The 19,032-nt window shown below is 37.7% G+C and overlaps 1 protein-coding gene across 4 annotated transcripts in view; it reads left to right on the forward strand.

Annotated features, from left to right (window-relative positions):
* Trim24 (tripartite motif containing 24) overlaps positions 1–19,032 on the forward strand; it is a 103,501-nt gene that overhangs the window by 57,206 nt on the left and 27,263 nt on the right. For all 4 annotated transcript variants that reach the window (XM_085683967.2, XM_085683968.2, XM_085683969.2 and 1 more), the window contains exons 4-7: positions 3,883–4,015; positions 7,485–7,601; positions 12,683–12,797; positions 15,709–15,855. In XM_085683967.2, coding sequence (XP_085540093.1) covers positions 3,883–4,015; positions 7,485–7,601; positions 12,683–12,797; positions 15,709–15,855 — 512 coding nt within the window. The remainder of the gene's footprint in view (positions 1–3,882; positions 4,016–7,484; positions 7,602–12,682; positions 12,798–15,708; positions 15,856–19,032) is intronic.

Below are 19,032 nucleotides of genomic sequence, written 5' to 3' on the forward strand. Positions count from 1 at the left end.
GACCTAGGTGCTAATGAGAAACTCCGTCTCCTAAACAGGTGGCTCCCGAGGAATGATACCTGGAGTTTATTTTAGTCTGTGTACACACATGTTCATTATACATGTGCACCCAAACACACATGAATACATATAAAAAGTTTAGAATAAAAAAGACATCAAAGTACACCCCTCAAACAATCCAGTCAGTAAAAGAAGCATGTATAAATAATAACTGTATAAGAATGTTCTGTTGCCCTAGCCATCAGAAATATGCAAATGAAACTACATATATATTTTATCTCATCGCAGTCTTACTGGCAATAATAATAATAATAATAATGATAATAATAATAATAATATCTAACGAGGATTCGGGGAAAAAAAGAACCCTTATAGTGTTGATGGGAGTATAAATTCGTGCAGTCTCCTCACAAAACTAAAAATAGCTGGTAGGTATAGCTCAGTGGTTAAATATTTTATTAGCTTATATAAAGCTCTAGGTTTAATTCCCAGTAAGAGAGGTATGGGCATTCACAAACTAAAAGTACACTTATCTTAGGAAGAAGAAATATATCAGTGTACAACAGAGATGCTAGAGATGCATACTCAACTATGGCCATATTCATGAGAGCCAGTTTATAGAACCATCCCAGGCCAGCACAACTTCTTAAGAATATTATTTTATTATGTGTATATGTGTTTTGCTTACATGTATTTCTGTGCATCACTACATTAGTGCCTGGTGCATGTGGAGACCATTAAGAGGTCATCATCAGACTCTGTGTTACAGAGAGTTGTGAACTGCTGTATGGTTGCTGAGATGGAAGAGGAGCAAGTCAAGTATTCTTAATTTCTGAGCCTTGTTTCCAGTTCAAGTCCACACATTTTGATAGTCCTGTCTCATATTTAGGATAGAAACCATTTAGTTTATATTCATAGGGACTATCTTAAAATGTTTTAATTTTATAAACCACATATGTTCATGACATCTAACCAATTAAATTACTCCTTAAAGTGAAAAGTTTTATTCAGTTCCCTTAAATGCTTGAAAAGTGTTTTAAGTTTTTTGTTTTTTACAATTTATTCTTTGTGAGTATGAGTGCGGATACTTTGTGGGAGATATCTTATGGGAGTTGGTTCTCTCCTTCCACCGTGTGGGTTCTGGGGATTAAATTTAGTTAATCAGGCTTGGGGTATGAGACTTCTCTTCCTCCAACAAATTGACACCAACGTGGTAGACTAAATCCATGTAAAACCTGGGAGGGCTTGGAAAAAAACTCTAGTCACACAACAAACAAAGTTGAGCCACATTTTTTTCAGCCGGCAGCTTACAGCAGCAGCTCCATTAAGAGAGGTTTTCCTGATTCAGCAGTAGCAGGAAAAAGCCATGCCGTTTTAAAACGCGGCTCCCTGGACCTTGCTGCCAGTGTGAACTCCGGCTATGGAACATTGAAATGGCATTTGTGGGCCTACTCAGGGTCAGGAGTAAAGTAGCTGAGACCATGCCCATTGCTCAGCGCTCCCGGCCTGGGCAGGTGGCAGAATCAGGTCTACTAGGTGTGCACAGGCAAGAGACAATGGCTCATTCCTGTCTCCATACACAAAGATATTTTCAGGCTGTGCAGTGCTCTGCATGGCAGATTTAGCTATTACTCAGATAAAAAGGGTTTATGTACTGCACGCTCATTATCAGAGTTAAAGTGCTGAGCGCAGCTCCCACCTGACGGTCCCAGAGCTGGCAGTAATGGTACCTCCACCATTTTAAAAGTGGAGAGAGGTAGAGCCAGCATCCAGGGTAGCTGCAAACAAGTTGCTTACCATTTTAAAAGCTCTTCAAGACAGTAAAGAATTATAGATAATGCAATAAGGATAGATTCAGACATAAAAGAACTCTAAATGGGCCACAGAGTTGAATAAATGTACGTTGGCTTGGGAGAGAGAAGAAATAGAGTATAGACATTTGAAAAAGAAGTAAATCGTTAAAAAAAATCTTTAAAGAGACAGAATATGGACAGTCATAGATTAAACGGAATAAAGAAAAATAAGCCACGTAAAGATGGACTATACACATAGAGTCCGGATTTTTATATATTATTGTGTTTTCTTTAAATTTTTGACTGTGAAGGAGCTAACTACTGAGAGACATTTTATTGTATGGACTGCTAAGTTAAACCAACATAAAGGTGTCTTGATTCCAAAATTTGGGTCTAAGGATATGTTGCTTTGGAAAAGAGGATCTTCTTTTGTTTCCACAGAAGATGAGAACCTGTGGACTGTTTCCAGACCAATATGGTTTGATGGACCAAGATCCCCCGAAAGCTTTCTGTGAATACCCCCAAAAAGAAAATACTTTGCCTGATAAACAGCAGGAAGCAGTTTAGAAAAACTAAGCCCATATTTCCAAATACTGATTATAAATATTTGTTTACATTTAAAGGGGATATGCTGTAGAGATTTGCATTGGTATGGATCTTGGTTATTGATAAAAATTTAAGGTCAATTTTGTTATACTGTATATATGTATGCTCTTGATTAAGGTATTGTGTTTGTGCAGCTCATTTAAAAATGTAATGTATTAGATAGTCATCTTTAATAGTCAAGCTTTTAGTCATGATAATTAGGTTTTCTAGATGTACAGAGATGTATTTCAGATGGATAGACATTCTTCAAAGATTTTTTTTTTAAAGATTACAGAATATGGCATTTAAAATGTTTAAGAACTTAGGACTTTTGGTGACAGTGAGACACATCTGCTCCTGGCAGCGCCAAGCTACTTCAAAAGGAAGATGGGCATCAAAGAGGCTTCTTATGGAGTTGGTTAGCCATTGGGCAAGAAAGTGTTCTTGCCTGGACATGCAAGACCCACAAAGAAATGACTGCTAAACTTGCTTAAAGGTGAGACGATCTTTCAGGATTCCTGCTTCATGAGTCTGCCAGACATTCTGCAGGAACAGAAGAAAATGACTGACAAACTGCTAATATATGCGGAACTGTCTTTGAAATTTCCTGCTTCATGGAAAAGTCTGCCAGAGATACTATGGGCCTGAGGCTGAAGATGGATGCCCCGACGGTGTAGAAGAACTTTGGGTGGCTGTCCAGGCAGCAAGATGTCTCTGTCAATTCTAGAGTTTTGGATGTTTACTTGGGTGATAGTATATCCTTCTGGAGTCTTTGATGTAGTTGAAGAACTGATAGTTATAGTTTTCCTCAGTTACAATAAAAGATAAAGTAGATAAAAATATTGTATTTGTAATTCTTATTTGATACCTATTTTGTTATATGTAATTTGCTATGTTGAAAATAAAGCCTTTCTTTTCATTTAAACAGAAAAGGGGAGGTGATGTGGAATTCCCCTGTGTATGCTGTGAATATCATTGGTTAATAAAGGGTTTTGGGCCTGTAGCAGAGCTATAGGGGAGCAGAGCTAGGTGGGCAAAACTAAACTGAATGCTGGGAGGAAGGGCGGAGTCAGAGAGAAGCCATGTAGCCCTCCTAGAGACAGATGCTGGAACTTTAGCTGGAAAGCCACAGCCACGTAGCAATACACAGATTCATAGAAATGGGTTAAATTAATATGTAAGAGTTAGCCAACAAGAAGCTAGAGCTAATGGGCCAAGCAGTGTTTTAAATAATATAGTTGCTGTGTGATTATTTTGGGGCTAAGCAGCTGGGAATCAACAAGAGGCCTCTCTTCCTCCAACAGAGGTAGATAGATAGATGCCTTTAGCCACCATCCTTGAGAATATTTAATATTTCAAAACCTGTAATGCAGTGAAGCTTAAACTGCATAGATTAAAGAAACAAGAGTTCTTTTATTTACATGGAATTGGGTAGAAATGGACCGTCTAATGATTTTCTGTTCAATTACATGAATTTTCTTTTTGCTGTCCGTTATTTTTTCAGAGGCAGTTGGTGTGACCAGTCAGCGACCAGTGTTCTGTCCATTCCATAAGAAGGAGCAGCTGAAGCTTTACTGTGAAACATGTGACAAACTGACATGTCGGGACTGCCAGCTGCTAGAACACAAAGAGCATAGGTAACAGCATATCCTGTTCTGTTGAGATCGGCAGCACACCTTTTATGGACTACCGCTGTTCCACCTGAGTGGAGATTTGTATGTGTTTTGTTTGGCCAGTGGCAAGCTGGCTTTCTCAATTTCAGTTTCTTTTTATTGTGGTCCAGACAGAACATTGAATGTTGTGCATTATATGGTGGTTAGATGCTAGTGTTAACCCCACTGATTGAGAAAAAGACCACTGTCACAGTTCAAAAGCCAAATTTGAAGTACACTTAATTAAAGTACTGGCCAGGTGAATGATTCTGGCCAGTCCATACCCATTCTTGAGAAATGACCCCAAATCACAGTTTACATTGCCTGAAGTATTTGTCATCAAGTCTGATCAGGATCAAATATACCTTCTGATGTACCTCCAGCCTACATCCAATCAGAGGCAAGCGTACGTCCTAACATATTTCCTTCCTGTGACCCTCCTGCTTACATGTGATCAAACATATCCAGTGCAGATGGCTCAAACAAACCTGTGGCTTATTACCTCCCATAAACAATGGCCTCCAGCATTTCAGGAACTGTCTGTCCTCGAACAAGAAGCTTACAGATTAGAGATATTTTTGTTTCATGTACCTTTTAGGCATAGTAATTAAAACTCAAAATGTTTTTAACTATGGCTCTCAAATTAGTTGTACCCTTGTATGCCCTCTGCGCCCATGAAAGAAAGCTAAAAAATAATTTTAAAATATTCCTAAGACATTGCCAAATGTCCTATAGGCCAAAGTCAGCCTACATTGAGATACACTGGCTTACCATACTGTTTATAAAATAACAAGGTTGCTAGTTTCACAAAATTAGGAGACTTTTCTTTGGTAGGGCTTTTGTTTTTGTTTTGTATGTTTGGTTGGTTTTTGTTTTGTTGTTGTTGTTTACGTGGAATCTTACTATCTAGCCATGTCTGGTCTGGAACTATGTAGACCAAGCTAGTCTCAAACTCATAGATAGAGATCTTCCTTATTTTTGTGCCACCATGACTGACTTTTTAAAAGTTCAGTTTATTGTATAGGTATGTCTGTGTTTACTGTATAGGTATGTTGTGTGTGTCTGAGTGCAGGCTCACATCTCACATGTGCCACCTGTTGAGTCATTGGGGAGTCAGTTCCCTCCTTTTGCCTGGGTTCTGTGAGACCTGCACAACAGGTGCTTTTATCTGCTGAGTCATCTCACTGGCCTGACTGCTCTGGTGCTAAAAACTCATCTGGGTTAATTTCTACTTATCTTCTTCCTGGACTGGACATAAACCTTATTAGAGTACAACCTTTGTCTCCTGATATCTCCCTGTCCCCTACTTTATCATATATGAAGGATGATTAATAAAAGCTCAGAGAGAAAAATTGGAGTTCAACTTGAAGGTCAGAAAAGGAAAACAGCCAGCCAGTGGCTCTTACCTTTACCTCAGTCTGAAATGACAATCCTGCCTCCAGGAATCTCAGAATGCGACTGCCTGAGAGCTGTCTCCTATGTGGGGCTGGAATTAAAGGCATGCACACTACTGCCCAGTTTCAGTGGCAAACTGGTGTAGCTACTGGGATTAAAGGTGTGTGTTATCACTACCTGGTCTGTAAGGCTGATCACTGGGGTTGTTTTATTCTCTGATCTTCAGGCAAAATTTATTTATTAATGAAATAATACAAATGAAATGCCACTATATATATATATATATATATATATGGTACATATTATACATATGTACATATTATACACAAGTCTTTACTCTTATTGCCTAAATCAATATTCATTTAACTTTGCTTCTACATATGATTTTAATTACTTCCCATTCCTTCATGGATCTCCTTCATTTCGTTTACTTAAGGGTACTTTATTGAGGCTATACCAGAGATAGAGCTCCCAGATTGTCTGAAACATTTTTCACCTTTTTTATATAACTTTGGCTCTCCTGGAACTCAGAGATCTTCCTGCTTGCTACAGCTGGATTTAAAGGAGTGTACCATCACACCCAGTTTTTCACCCTCATTTACATTAAGAATGTGTTTCTTGGACAGAATTTTAGGTTTGTAGTTACTCTTTTTATACTTCAAAAATATAAAGCTTTCTCTATTTGAGAAAGTTTCTCACTATATAGCTTTGACTATAGATCAGGATGACTTCAGACTTAACAGAGAACCTCCTGCCCCAGCCTCCCAAGTGCCCAGCGCTTTAAATATTTCATTATTTATGTTGAGGGTATACCTGTGAAGGTTAGAAGACAGCTTGCAGAAGTCAGCTCTCAGTATGGAACCTGGGTTTTCTGGCTTAGGGATAATGATAAACCGGATCATGTAGCCTCCTGCTACACTATCTTGCTAACCCTAAAGTTCTTTCTGTAGTGTATACTCTGCCTCTCTTTTCACATGCTTCTCTTCTGTAATTTTCCACAGTCACCCTTTTTGCTTTGTTTTTTGGGTTTTTTTGTTTGTTTTGTTTTTTCTTACAATCAGTGTTCTTGACTTCCAGATTAATAACTACTAAATGCTGTGTCGTGTTATAGGTCACCAAGACTTTTTCAAAAGGGCCTGTATCAAATGCCTTTCCCCATTTATCCCAGAAGAATAATTTTATAGTTGTACAGCAAAGCTGATTACTATTTAGAAATGATCTTGAAAGTGTTTTTTTGGGTGGGTGGGTTGGTTGGTTTTTGGGGTTTTTTTGGGGGGGGTCTCTGTGTAAACAGTCCTGACTTTCTTGGAACTCACTTTGTAGACCAGGCTGGCCTTGAACTCAGAGATCCACCTGCCTCCCGAGTTCCGGAATTCATTGCACTACCCCACCCAGTGAAAGTGTTTATTTGTAGCAAACCAATACCAAAATAGTTAGGCTATTAAGATGTTTACTAAGTTTTGACTGCTTTTTGCTACATCTCTCAGATGGGCTGTATAAATCTCTAAGCTGTAAATGTTGGGTATTTACTACACTCCTGAGTATCTGAAGACTCCCTTCTTGGATGGGAAATTCTGCCTTTTTAAACTTTGTGTGTGTGCATGTGCATGCATTCATGAATACCACATTATATGTATGGAGGTCATGGGACAGCTTATGGGAATTCTTCTCCTGCCACAGGAGTCCCAGGAATCAAAACCAGATTTAACAATAAGCACTTTTATCCACTGCAGCCGTCTTTCCAGCCCATATTTGGATTTTTCATAGGTTTATTTTTTTATACCCTTTATATTATTCCTCTTTCTTTCGATTCATTTGTTCATGTGTGTGTCTTTGTATGTATGTGCATGTGGATTCAGGTGCCCACAAGGGAACACAGTCCTCTGGGATTAGTGTTTCAGTGGTTATGAGCTGCCTCTAGAAGTTCTCTTAACAAGAGTCATCTCTCCAGGCCCATATTCTCTTCCTGTATTAGTTTTGTTTTGGTTTGGTTTTTTAACTTTTGAACTTTTTTTTGTATAGATACTTATATGAAATTATTTGCTTATTATTTCTTCAGATATCAATTTATAGAAGAAGCTTTTCAAAATCAAAAAGGTATCATAGATACACTAATCACCAAACTGATGGAGAAAACAAAATATATAAAGTATACAGGAAATCAGATCCAAAACAGGTAAGTTTATATTTATGAAACTATGAATAAATCCTTTATGTATAGTAAATAAATGTATACATTTCTAGATTTTTTTTAACTCATTGTAAAGTATTGTTAAACTTTTGGATTACAAATAGTTTAGCGTTGGTAAGACTTTTTCAAAAACTTTGGATTAGAAAGTGATTTCTTCACTAATAAAATAAAAATGTATACTAAATAATAGCTTATTTATCTGGTATATATTTATAATTATCTGGTTTTCTAATTTTAATTTTTAAGATTGAAAAAGACAGCTTTGTCAATAACATAGCTATTTTAATATTTGATTATGTACTTAATTACCATTTTTGCGTTTCCTAATATTTGAGGTGCCTCCCCAGTCATCTTTTAGTCACATGGGATACAAGTTTTAGTGCACACTGAGACTGGGTAATACTAAACTTTGATGTACCCTTCTGTTGTGACCAAACATTTCCTTAGGAGGACACAACACAAATGATTCCCCAGATAAGGGAACCCAATACACACACACATATACATACAATACGTGTTTATTTATATACATATATGATATACACGCACACATGTGTATACATGCATACATACACACACACATATATGTAACAATAATAAAATATTTGGAGGACAGGAGTCAGAGGAAGAAGAACCATAAAAATCTAATTTGGTGAGCCAATGCATTTTATTACTTGTGTTTATTTACAAGAATATGGGGAGCAAAAATAACTCAAAGTCAGCTGTGTCACCGAAGCCCACACTAGTATGGGTACAGTATGTTCTCACAAAGAAGAAAGCTTTGAGCACACTGCTCAGCCTGCTGGCAGCTTAGCAGTTTGGAGACTGACTGCCCTTTCCAGGTACCTGAGTTGGTCTAAGCCTTTTTCAGGCAGCTGGGCCTGTTTTGGCTTCTTCCAATAAGTTAGCCTGGTCTCAAGAGTTTTCTTTGCAGCTCCACTCTGTTTGAGGAAAACTCAAAGCTTTTATTGCTTTCTCTGGCAGGGAAAGACTTATTGAACTTGTTCAGTTTCAGGGACTTCCTGAAGCTATTTTGAATTGTTTCTCTTCTTTCCTGCTTAAGGAGCTTCCCTGTAGGATAGAATGTTTCAATCTCCAGAAAGCTATTACACAACACTTTATTCTTTATCTGTTTCTAGATACTACTTATTAAACCTTTTCTGCTCCATGAAAAAGCAACTGCCCCCTAGATTCATATCCCATTTAGGGCACTTACTGACTTTCACATTCCACCTTAGCACACCAAGCAATGTTGTGTCTTCTTTCTCTTATTTCACACACAAATTTAACTTGGTACTGTCCTGAAGTGCCAAGAAGAAAGACCTTGAATAAGAGAGACTGCATCAGCAAAATTGTGTCAGTCTTTGGTGTTCATCTTGCTTAAAACCATCATAATCTATTCTTTCTATCTCCCCACCCCCACCCCGCCACCTTGAAGACAAGATTTCTCTGTGTAACAGTCCTGGCCGACCTGAACTCTCTTTCTAGACCAAGCTGGCCTCCAACTCACTGAGATCTGCCTGCCTCTGCCTCCTAAGTGTTGGGATTAAAGGTGTGTGCCACCACCACCTGGCTCATAATCTTATTATTCTTACTATTTTATGAAACAGATAGGGATGGTATGTTTGTGATTTTGTTTATTTTGTTTTTGAAACAAAGTTTTGTGTGATTTGTTTGTTTGTAGAGTCCTGGCTGTCCTGGAATCTACTTTGTAGACCAAGCTGGCCTTGAATTCACAGAGATCCTCATTGAAAGGAATGGAATCAGTACTGGACTCCCTAAAACCAAGTTCTCAGTACAAAGGAGATTTTATTTGCTCCAGAGGGATAGAAGATTGAATATAAGAGATAAGACAAATGAGATGAACAAGGAGCAAGGGAGGGGGAGGGATATTTGCCCTGGAGGGACTGCCTCTGGATAGAGCAGAGACAATTGTTTCACAAAGATTAATGGCAGTTTCAAGATAATTGGGAATCCCCCCTGTTATGGGGGGGTGTTGAATTTTAATTGGACATGTTAAATAGGTGAGCCAAAGAGGGATTTGATTGCTGGACTTCAATACCTTGATGGCTGTACCTTGGTAATCAGCCTCAGAGGAAGTGGCCGAATAAGGGAGTAGACCTCCCTTGACTAACTTTGGAATCTATCTACTGGTCTTTAGCAAGGCAGAATGGGGGAAGGGTGATGCCTTGCCCAAGCCACGTTTGTGGTGCTCCAGATGACTATGGTTCCTTTATTATGTGTGCTTTTATTTTGGTTGGTTGGTTGGTTGGTTTTTTAAGGCAGTATCACTTGAAGCTTCGACTGGCCTTGAACCTGCTATGTAGCCAACATTTAACTTGAGTTTCTGATATTCTTTCTTATATCTCAAAAGCACTCTACTTACATATATGGGCTCTTTCCTCCTTAAACAAAATAGCGTTGCTGTGTAGGAGGCTTTGGTTTCTGAATCGTGATTATCAAAGAATCTTTAGGTTGTGCCCTTTTCTTTCCCTTTGTTCGTTTCTTCGTCTGTGTAGGGATCGAGCTCAAAGTTTCGTGCAAATGAGGCACTGTCACAGAAGTATGTCTTTAGTTTATATAGTTTCATAGCCTACATGATTGCAGAAGGATTAAAATTATGCTACTAACTGTTATTAATTTGTGTTGAAATATGTGAGTTTTTTCCTTATTTGTTCTATTGAACCACTAAAGATTTTGTTTTGTTTGTATTGTTTTGGTTTGGTTTTTCAAGACAGGATTTCTCTGTAACTTTGAAGCTTGTCCTGTAACTTGCTCTGTAGACCAGGCTAGCCTCAAACTCACAGAGATCTGCCTGTGTCTGCCTCCTGAGTGCTGGGAATAAAGGCGTGTACCACTGCTGCCTGGCTTGAACCACTGAATGAGTTTTGTTTGCTTTGTACACCTACCTGATTTTCTTAATTCTGAAGCAATATTTATTTCAAGCAATTATCTTGAGAATTTACAACAGAATACAACCTCTGCAACTCTTATGTTTTAGAGTGACTGTGAGAGGAACAGGCAGCAAAAATAAAGCTTTGTGTAGTTGTGGCACTGGGTGCATAGTCACCAAATGTCTCCTCAGCTGTTCCAATGTGTAGTGTCTAGTACTGGTTTTTCTTTATGTCCATTTTGTCTCCATTTTTTATAAATAATAATTTTGGAAAAGTTGTTTCATAAAACATAAAATAGTTCAAGTTAGCAAAGGATATGAGTAGGCACTCAGAAAAAAGGAGAAACTGTTAATTAGTGCACAACCAGGCGGTCCCCTAGCTAGTGCTTAAGAGGTGCCTGGCCCTGACTAGAAACTTTCTCATCTTCTTTGTAGTTGAGTGAGTTCACAGAGGCAAAGAAATACAGCTTAAGTTCCTTATACAAGATTGGGTCTTCAAAACAGTTTGACAGATTTGCCTCTTCTGAGAAGACTAAGGGGCTTTTAAAGAGCAAGCAGCCCTAATGAGCAATTTTCTAAAAGTACAACTTCACCAAAGTTAAATTCTAATTAAATCAGGAATATAATTCCGTTTTATTTTCTAGGAGAAACCAGTTAGTAAGCTGTCTATCTTAAAAATCATTGAATAATACTAAGGCATAGCCCCTCAGCTTAGTTTATTTCTATATAATTTAGTATTATCTTAAGGGGATCCCTGTAGGTGTCATGGCAGGGAAACAAACTGCACAGAGGTGAGGATGAAAACTCGGTTCAGTTTGACTATCAAACTGGGTCACATTTCTAGAGTATGATGCCAGGCAATTTATTGCCAGCATATTCAACCCAGTAGAGTCTGGGGAAAAGATTCCAGGCAACAATCAGTGTAGTTCCAGGTGCACAGTAAAGCTTAATGTGTGACTACATAGAAACTCTTTTGCAAAGTACATATGACCAAAGGTTTGTAGCTAAAAGGCCTAGGATCTAGTGTGGTATCTCCCCTCAGGATGGATTCTATTCACCGGGAGCTAAAGATAAAGACCTAGGAAGGGAGAGTCTGGGATAACATTCTGGGGGATTTGGGTGTGGTCTGCCTCTAAAGATAGCAGAGGTTCTCAAGTAGTTAACAGTGTCCACTTTCTTTGAAGAAACCTGCATGATTAATGTTCCTGATTTCCCAGTGATCTGTGCATGCAAAATGCAAAAACTTTTGTGACCCCTAACATTTCCTAAGTAAGCTTATTAATAAATCTGTACTAATTATATTTAAATCAGTGTTAAAGTTTGTTAGTATTTCTTTTCCTTTTCAACTACTTGACTGTTTATTTCCAGACCCCTCTCCCATTTTCATATGTATTCGGAGTATGTATGTATATGTGTGTTTGCGTGTATATGGGCACCTGACATTTGCTGGTGTACATGTACATGAGTACACATGTGTGGAGACTTGAGATTGATGTCAGGGATCATCCTCTGTTGCTCTTGTACTTTATTCATTGAGGCAGGGTCTCTCATTTAAACTCAGAGGTGGCTGATTTGCTAACCAGTTCACTCTGGGGATCCTGTCTGCACTTTCCTAGGCTGCATTACAGGTGGATTTCCACACCTGCCCTGCATTTATGTGGGTTCTGGGGGTCTGACCTCTTGTCCTCAGGCTTATACAACAAGTACTTTTAACTTCTGGGCCATTTAGAAAAGTAAACTAATTGTTAATTGTTGTCTTTTGTTTCTCTGTTCTGGTACGGTGAAAAAATGCCAATTCAGATACCTGAGATGAGAGTATCACACTTACAGAGCAGAACTTGTTCCCATTTATAATTTTGTTTCTTCTTGACTATAAATTCTAGCTGTAGGCTGCTCCCTGGTACTGTCCTTTTAGATCAGCGTATTACTTTTGCTGTGTGACATATTTCTTTAAAAACATGTTCTTTAAAATATACTTACTCTATAAGTTTTGTTTAACTGAATTATTGTTTCTAATGTCTTCTCTTCTAGACAAATTAAATCGATAGATAAAAGATAGAACTTTGAAAGTCTGAAATAATTTTTGGCCTAATTTAGGTATTAAGATAACCAATTTGAATACTTGAAAAATTTGCCATTAATTTTAGATACTCTTGTTTTATTTCATTTCCAGAATAATTGAAGTAAATCAGAACCAAAAGCAGGTGGAACAGGATATTAAAGTTGCCATCTTTACGTTGATGGTGGAGATAAACAAGAAAGGGAAAGCCCTTCTGCACCAGCTTGAGGTGAGTTGAGGGCAGTTCTGTGGACTATGACTCAGCATACTTCCCTTTGTGAGGTGCTGCATTGTGACCACCTGCTTATAGCCCTATCGTACACTAAGGTGTCTTAATCCTTCAATGTATTCTACAGCACTAAGCAAAAAGCCTCACTAGGGATCTCTGATTGTTGACATTCACTGAAGTGACAGCCATTGTATCACCAAGGGGAAGATGTAGTTAAGAATTTTTTTAGAAAGATACATTATGCAAGAGATTTAGTTTTCAAATAGCGTCTTGCAACAAATAATAATGTTCTTATCAATAACAAGTGGTAATAGTGATCTCTTAAGATTATTTACTTTGTCACCTAATGACCTTCTGTCTTTGTTGACTTTGGTACACTCTATGATGCTTGCACAATGAAAAAATGACATATATATTACAGTTCATTGTTAGTAGTACATGGCATTTAGTTAACCTTCTGAGAAATTAGGTAAAATAGGTGTAGTGGTTTATGCCTATAGTTCCAGCATCCAAGAGGCAGAGGCAGGTGGAATTTCTATGAGTTCCAGGCTATCCAGGCCTCTATACTAAGACCTCTGACTCAAAGCAGCAACAAAAGTAAAATAGATAGTGTAGGCAGAGACTGCTCGTTTGTTTCTGGCCACCCGGACCCAAAATAATCACACAGACTATTAATTAAAACACTGCTTCACCAATCACTTAGGCGTATTGCTAGCTAACTCTTATATCTTAAATTAACCCATTACTCTATTAATCTGTGCGTCTTCATATGGCTGTGACCTACCGGGTAAAGTTCAAAGTTCCCAGGCTGCAGCTACCTGGTTTCTCACTGACCGCCTTTCTCTGTGTATAGTCTTTTTTTTCTGCATTTTGTCTGCCCAGGCTATCCTTGAACTCAAAATCCTTCTGCCACATCTTCCTAGATGATGGATTGTAGGCCTGTGCCACCATACCCAGTGGCATTTTATAGTCTTAGTTGTGAAAGCAGCATTTAGGGAGTATATGCTGAAGATAGGATAGTTTATAATTATAGGTAAAAACAATTTTAGAAATAATGTACTATCTTTTTTTTTTTTTTTAAACACTGAAAGATGTGACTTTTGGTCTCTTTGTAGACCTGGGAACCAGACTGACTTCAAACTCATAGGGATCCACCTGCTCCTGCCTCCCATGTGCTGTGGTTAAAAGCTTTAGCCCGCCATGTACCAGCTTGCTCACCTTTCTTAAATTCATCAATAGCAACAGCACAAGTCCACGCAATACTGTATATCACAGTGTATATGGCATGTAACCTTGCCGTATAGTATGTAGTTATTCTTGTAGTATGTCGAGAGAAAGAACTTATGTTCAAGAAACAGTTGAGAAAAAGAGAGTGCTAGTATGTAAAGAATTGTAAGAGAGACGATTAGGAAAACATTCTAGTTCATCTTTAATCATAGTTGACCAGTTGATAATATCTCTATCAGAAAGTCCTGTCCCTGCTAAGAAGCCATGGCTGTTTATAATTCTGCTATTATGGAAATGTTAGGCAGAGCTTTGGATAAAAGGAATCAGTGCCCAGTTATGATAACCATGTTTTTAGGGTTCTGCAGTTGTTTTAAAAATGGGCATATTAAGCAGAATTTGATGTTTTCAGATTTTTACACACATCACTTTAACAATACTCTGGAGTGGTGCCTTGGCTCTGGATACTTGAAGAGTGTTAACAATTAAGGATGAGAGTCTAGAATCTATAAAAATGTACTTGGCCGTCAGTATTCGTTTTGGTGTACTTCGCCTTGAAAATTCCATGATACTTGTTGAATATGCCCCAAGTCTTCATTCCTATTTTTCTGGTTCTGTCCAGCAGATTAATGGATCCTGTTCTATATGCTACCTTGTAAAATCAGGATACTAAACTTCTTAGTCTCAATTTCCAGTTCTTCAAAAAATTCTTCTCCACTCTAAAAATGCACTGCAGTTTGCGGAGGTCATTGCTGCTTTTAGGTAAATTATCTTCTGTCTGAGTCAGACTCAGGGTAGTTGGGACAATGCCATTGACTGTTAGCAGTGCAGCTCTGTGCATTGTCCAAACAGAACTGACCAGGGCAGGTAGTGAGAGTTAAGTTCCAGTAGAAAGCCATGTTATCTGCTCTTCTCTAGTTATGGATGAGGTTTGTATGCTTGTAGTTTTGTTTTGTTTTTTAAATAACACAACTACAGTGCCTTCCATTTTGATTGCTGTCTGTTTTCTAAGTATATATTTTCTGTGGAGAAAGTCAATATTCTGACCCAATTGGGGGGGTGCCATGTTGGCATTTAGCCATTATTTTGTTTTTGTGTAGTACCTTTGAGAATACATTAGAGTGCGTAGTACTTACCTACTGGCTCTTCTAGTAACTCTCAAGACAAATAATTTGATTTTTCTTAAATGCCAAATATGAGATAAGTTTCAGCTATCACCTCTCATGATTCTTGGGTACAGGCTAGTTGCAATTGGGAGGTAGAATCTCTAGAACATGAAACTCTGCATTGGTTAAATCATGTGATGAACTGGTCATTTGAGTAGATAGCTGGATGATTTGTCTGTTTTACTTGTGTGTTTTGAATCTAAATTTTACAATATTATAGCTAATCCGTTTTTCATTTAATTTAGCAATTAAATGTTTTTCATTTAATTTAGCAATTAAATGTTTTTCATGTAATTTAGCAAGATCCCTACTCAGAGACCTGTAGGCAAAAGGTAGAGACAACACGAAGACTATACTTTTATTACATTCAGAGTGATCCTTTGTATTATGAAGGGAAGTGCTTATGATCATTTTGCTTACTGTCAGTTGAATACAGAGTAATTCTTAATCTGAGTTGATTTTCCAAAAATAACCATTTAAATGAATGTGAAGTATTAATTCTGAAATTATTTTATTTGCAGAGTCTTGCAAAGGACCATAGAATGAAGCTTATGCAACAACAGCAAGAAGTGGCAGGACTTTCCAAGCAGTTAGAGCACGTCATGCATTTTTCTAAATGGGCTGTTTCCAGTGGCAGCAGTACAGCACTGCTTTACAGCAAGCGACTGGTAAGATGGAATACTCACTGTCCCCAGGAGAGAGAGCGCCAGAGCCAAGCGGTGGTAGTGCACACCTTTAATCTCACACTCAAGAGGCAGAGGCAGTCAGAACTCTGTGAGTTTGAGGCCAGCCTGCTCTACAGAATTAGTTCCAGGTCAGCCAGGGCTACACAAAGAAACCCTGTCTTGGGTTGGGAAGGGAAGAAAGGAAAGAAAAAAGAATAAATGACTGGATAAGATGGTGCCTGCCATAATCCGAGCACTGGGGAGATTGAGGCAGACTGTCTTGGTTCTACATAGTGAGAGTTCAGACCTACCAGGGCTCCATAGTGAGACTTTGTCTACAAACAAACACACAGATAACCACCCCTCCCCCAAAAAAGTAATGCAAAACACAGTCTATTTACCCTTAATTGCATTTTAGCAATTGAACAAAATACTTGATTTTATAAATTTTTACCTGAAATGGATTTGATGGGATTTAAATTTTAATTTCCTGTTGTCGCTCCTATTTGCCTTTTTCTCCCTTTGTGACATATGAATTCAGTGTAATAATACTGATAATAAACATTTACTGTCACCTGCAGCATGCCACGATCTAATTCTAAGCATTTTCCATGTTGAATTTTACATCATTATTAGATGTAGCTAATTATTTCATTGGACAAATTATGAAAAAAGGCACAGAGGTAAATATCATACCTAACACTGTCACTGTCCTGTAAAGAGCTGTAACAAACCTTACCATTGAATCTGTGATTATCCTCTCAACTTTACACTGGAGCGTATACAGCATATGCTGCAGAATATTGAACAGCCTCATAGAGGTGGTTTAAGATTTGGTGCACTTACTGAAGTGACTGCCACTGCACCTACAGCACTAGCATCTCTGCCCACTGAGTTTGTCAGGGGCCAAGCTCCTTTTCCATTGAGCTTCCAGGGCTGCTTATATTGTTGGTCTCAACTTTGGTTTGAAAGCAAGACTATTACTTAGAAAGTCAGCAGATACTTATATTCTTAAGTAATAAAATTCCACTTCTTTTGTCCTTTATTCTTTGGAACCAAGTGGCAGAGGTAGTACATATGTGTTACATAAGTTTTACTTATTTAAATTAATAATTACTTTAATAATAAATATTTATGAATAATATAAGACAGGTCTCTCAAAGTGTGGCTGAATGCTATTATAATACTTACATATTTCTTAAATTATTCCTAATTATTCATAATTAACAGTGATTAGTTGTTTTTACTGCTTCTTTAAGCAAAAATCTATATAGTAATTTGTAATTACATTGTATTACAATTACATTTGTATTACAAATGTAATAACATTTGTAATTAATTTTTTTTTGAAAATTAGTCTTTGACCTTTAGCATTATCTACCTATTTTCTGCTGGTACTCTATTTCTACATATTTGACTTTTGTTGTTTTGTGATATGAGATCTTTGTGGTTTGATATGAGATCTCGTGCTGATTTAAGTTACAGTGTTATTACTAAGTATAGCCTATTTTATACTTTATTCTTGTTTTAGATGGCAGAAGTTTTGTTGTAATGTTTACTTATTGTTTGTTTGGTTTTGTCTTTGTTTTATTTTTCTCTGCTAAATATCATTCCAGTGTTTATGAGGTTGATATATGAAAGTATATAAATAGACTGGAGTTTCTGCCCTGCCCAGTCCCACAGCTGTTTAGTACCAACAAAACACACAGAAGCTTATATTAATTATAAACTTATAATTATAATAATTATACATTATTAGCTTGGGCTTATCATTAACTAGCTCTTACAACTTAAATCAAACCATAATTCTTATCTATGTTTAGCCACGTGGCTTGGTAACTTTTATCAGTGAGGCATTCTCATCTTGCTTCTTCTGTGACTGGCTGGTGGCTGCAGACTGAGCCTTTCCTCTTCCCAGAATTCTTCTAGTCTGATTGCACCACCTATACTTGCTGTCTGGCTACTGGCCAATCAGCATTTTATTAAACCACTGCAAGTGACAAGTCTGTACAGGATACAAGAGCATTATCCCACAGCAATGTAGATCTATAAATATGTCTATCACTATTTATCCATCAGTAGACACATAAAGGTGTGTACACACACACACACACACACACACACGCACACATATATAAAATTTTGCACATGCATCTATCAATCAGTGGACATATGTTGTTTTTCTATCTTTACCATCATGAAAAATATCATAAACATGGAAGGCCAGAAATTTCTGCCATGCTTTTCAGTTCTTTGGGAATATATATAGAGAGCTTGCCAGGCTATATAGTATTAGTTTTAATTGTTTGAAGAACCTCCATGCCATTTTCCATAATGGCTATACCAATTTACATTCCCACCAGTCTCTAACCCTCACCAGCACTTACTGTGACCATTGCTTAGCTAGCAGCTGTAGTTCCAAGCATGATATGGTAAATCCTTGTGATTTTGATTTGCATTTCATTCACTTGTTGGCTTGTGGGGTTCATCACCTGTTCATAGACCTGTTGAACAGTTTTTTAAAGACTTTTTTATAATTGTGTTTATATGTAGGGATATGCACATGTGTGCAGGTGTGGTGAGAGCCAGGGGCATCAGATTCCCTGGAGTTATTTGCCACATGAGCCACCCAACATGGGTGCTAAATAGTCTTCTTAACTGCTGAGTCATCTTCAGCCCCAGGGTGTATATGTGTGTGTTTGTCTGTTTGTCTGTCTCTGTGTGCAGTTTGCAAACTTCCCAAACAGGGAACCTTTTTGCTTAATTATTTTTTGACTATGCAGAAGCATTTTAATAGGATTTAGCATTGTTTATGTCTTCTATTTTAGTTAGTTCATCTTTTTATAATTGGAAAAAGAGACAGAAACTGGCTAAGCCCTATGAAATGAGAGAGTCTGTTCAGAAGTCCAATCATAAAATCTTGAAATATTTAAACTTCATATTACTTTCTTAAAGTTTCTCTTGTCATTTGTTAAACTTTAAATCTGTGCTTTATTTAGAAGGAAGGCAGGAAAAATTATGTTAGTAGACACTCAAAAAATGAAACTGTCATTTGTAATATCAGTGAGTGTTTCTTTGCTGCCAATGATTAGGAAAGTATGCAGGAGCAAGTGTGACAAAGATGATTCAGCTCCTGCGCCCCCCCCCCCAATGATCAAGGACCTTTTTCCCCTTTGAGTG

Source organism: Myodes glareolus, chromosome 25 (genome assembly GCF_982192425.1).
Source record: "Myodes glareolus chromosome 25, mMyoGla1.1, whole genome shotgun sequence".
Lineage (NCBI taxonomy): Eukaryota > Metazoa > Chordata > Mammalia > Rodentia > Cricetidae > Myodes > Myodes glareolus.